Here is a 1129-nt window from a genome sequence, read left to right as displayed (position 1 = left end):
GTACAGAAGAAAGGCCAAAAAAATCTTTATTAGATGAGATTGAGTGGCTTTCGAAATTTTTCAGAGGTAATGGGCAGAGAGCAACTACAGCTAGATTCTGCTTCTTTGCTGCTGTGTATAAAATCTGGGGGGAAAGGAACCGTAGGTTATATGAAAATCAAAGGTCTCACAAATCCTAGATCCTCAAAGAAATTCTTAGCGAAGTTAGGCTCAAAATTTCTAGCCTAGACATTGAAGATGATCTAACTGATTCCAACATTTATTCCGCTCTCAAATTCGGGTACAAATTTCAACCTTGCAACAAAATTCAAAAGTGGAGCTTTTGGGCCCGTCCCATGGAAGAAGAAATCAAGCTTAACGTGGATGTATCTCTAGATCACTCGGGAGGAGGCATCGGAGGGTTACTTCGTAATAGTTCAGGGGTCTGCTTTGCTATGTTTTCAGAGCTGACAGAGAGAGACACTATTTACGCATTGGAACTACTTGCCATTTCTCATGGGATTTCTCTTGTTTCTGCCCACGGTGTTCAAAAGATGTGGATCGAATCGGGTTCCATGTTTGCTATTGACATTCTGAATGGAAAATCTGACATTCCTTGGACCCAAATTCAGCAAATAGAAACCATTAGAACCAAATTGAGGGTCTTCAATTCTTCCCGCATCACCCACATATGGTGCGAATCAAATTCAGCGGCAGATTACTTGTCAAAAAGAAGCTGCACAATCAAAGGCCAAGACTTGGATATCTCCTATACTTCCCCAAACTTGTTATCCATCATTGAGGAGGACTCCCAGGGAAATATGTACCTGAGAAAGGAAGGGGTCAAACATGCTAGATCATAATATGGTTTGCAAAGCTATCCAGCTGTTTGAACCTTCTTGTCTTTTTGTTGATGTAAGTTTCGGTTCTACTCAATATGCCGAGCAAGTTGCCTGTAGTGTTTCTTTTTTTTCTCCCCTTGTTGTGGCTGTGGTTATGTTGGGAGCTGGTTCCCTCTTTCTTGGCTTTTTAGTCACCCTAATTCTTGTCCTCTTTATCGTTTTTTAATGAAATCTGGCAGGGGTCTTGCCTAACCCCAGCTTACTCATAAAAAAAAGCTAGTGCACTCATTGTGTCATGTAGAGAATTG

The 1129-nt window shown here is 41.2% G+C and overlaps 1 protein-coding gene across 1 annotated transcript; it reads left to right on the top strand.

Moving 5' to 3' along the window:
* Positions 1 to 335: 335 nt before the first annotated feature.
* On the top strand, positions 336 to 842 carry LOC143882953 (uncharacterized). Its single transcript, XM_077386327.1, has one exon. It carries the CDS (start codon positions 336 to 338, stop codon positions 840 to 842), a length of 507 nt encoding a protein of 168 aa, XP_077242442.1.
* Positions 843 to 1129: the final 287 nt, after the last annotated feature.

The sequence above is a fragment of the Tasmannia lanceolata genome, unplaced genomic scaffold, assembly GCF_043159265.1.
Source record: "Tasmannia lanceolata isolate RefF3 unplaced genomic scaffold, GAP_Taslan_0.1 ptg000008l, whole genome shotgun sequence".
NCBI lineage: Eukaryota > Viridiplantae > Streptophyta > Magnoliopsida > Canellales > Winteraceae > Tasmannia > Tasmannia lanceolata.
This window is presented reverse-complemented; position numbering and strand designations above follow the sequence as displayed.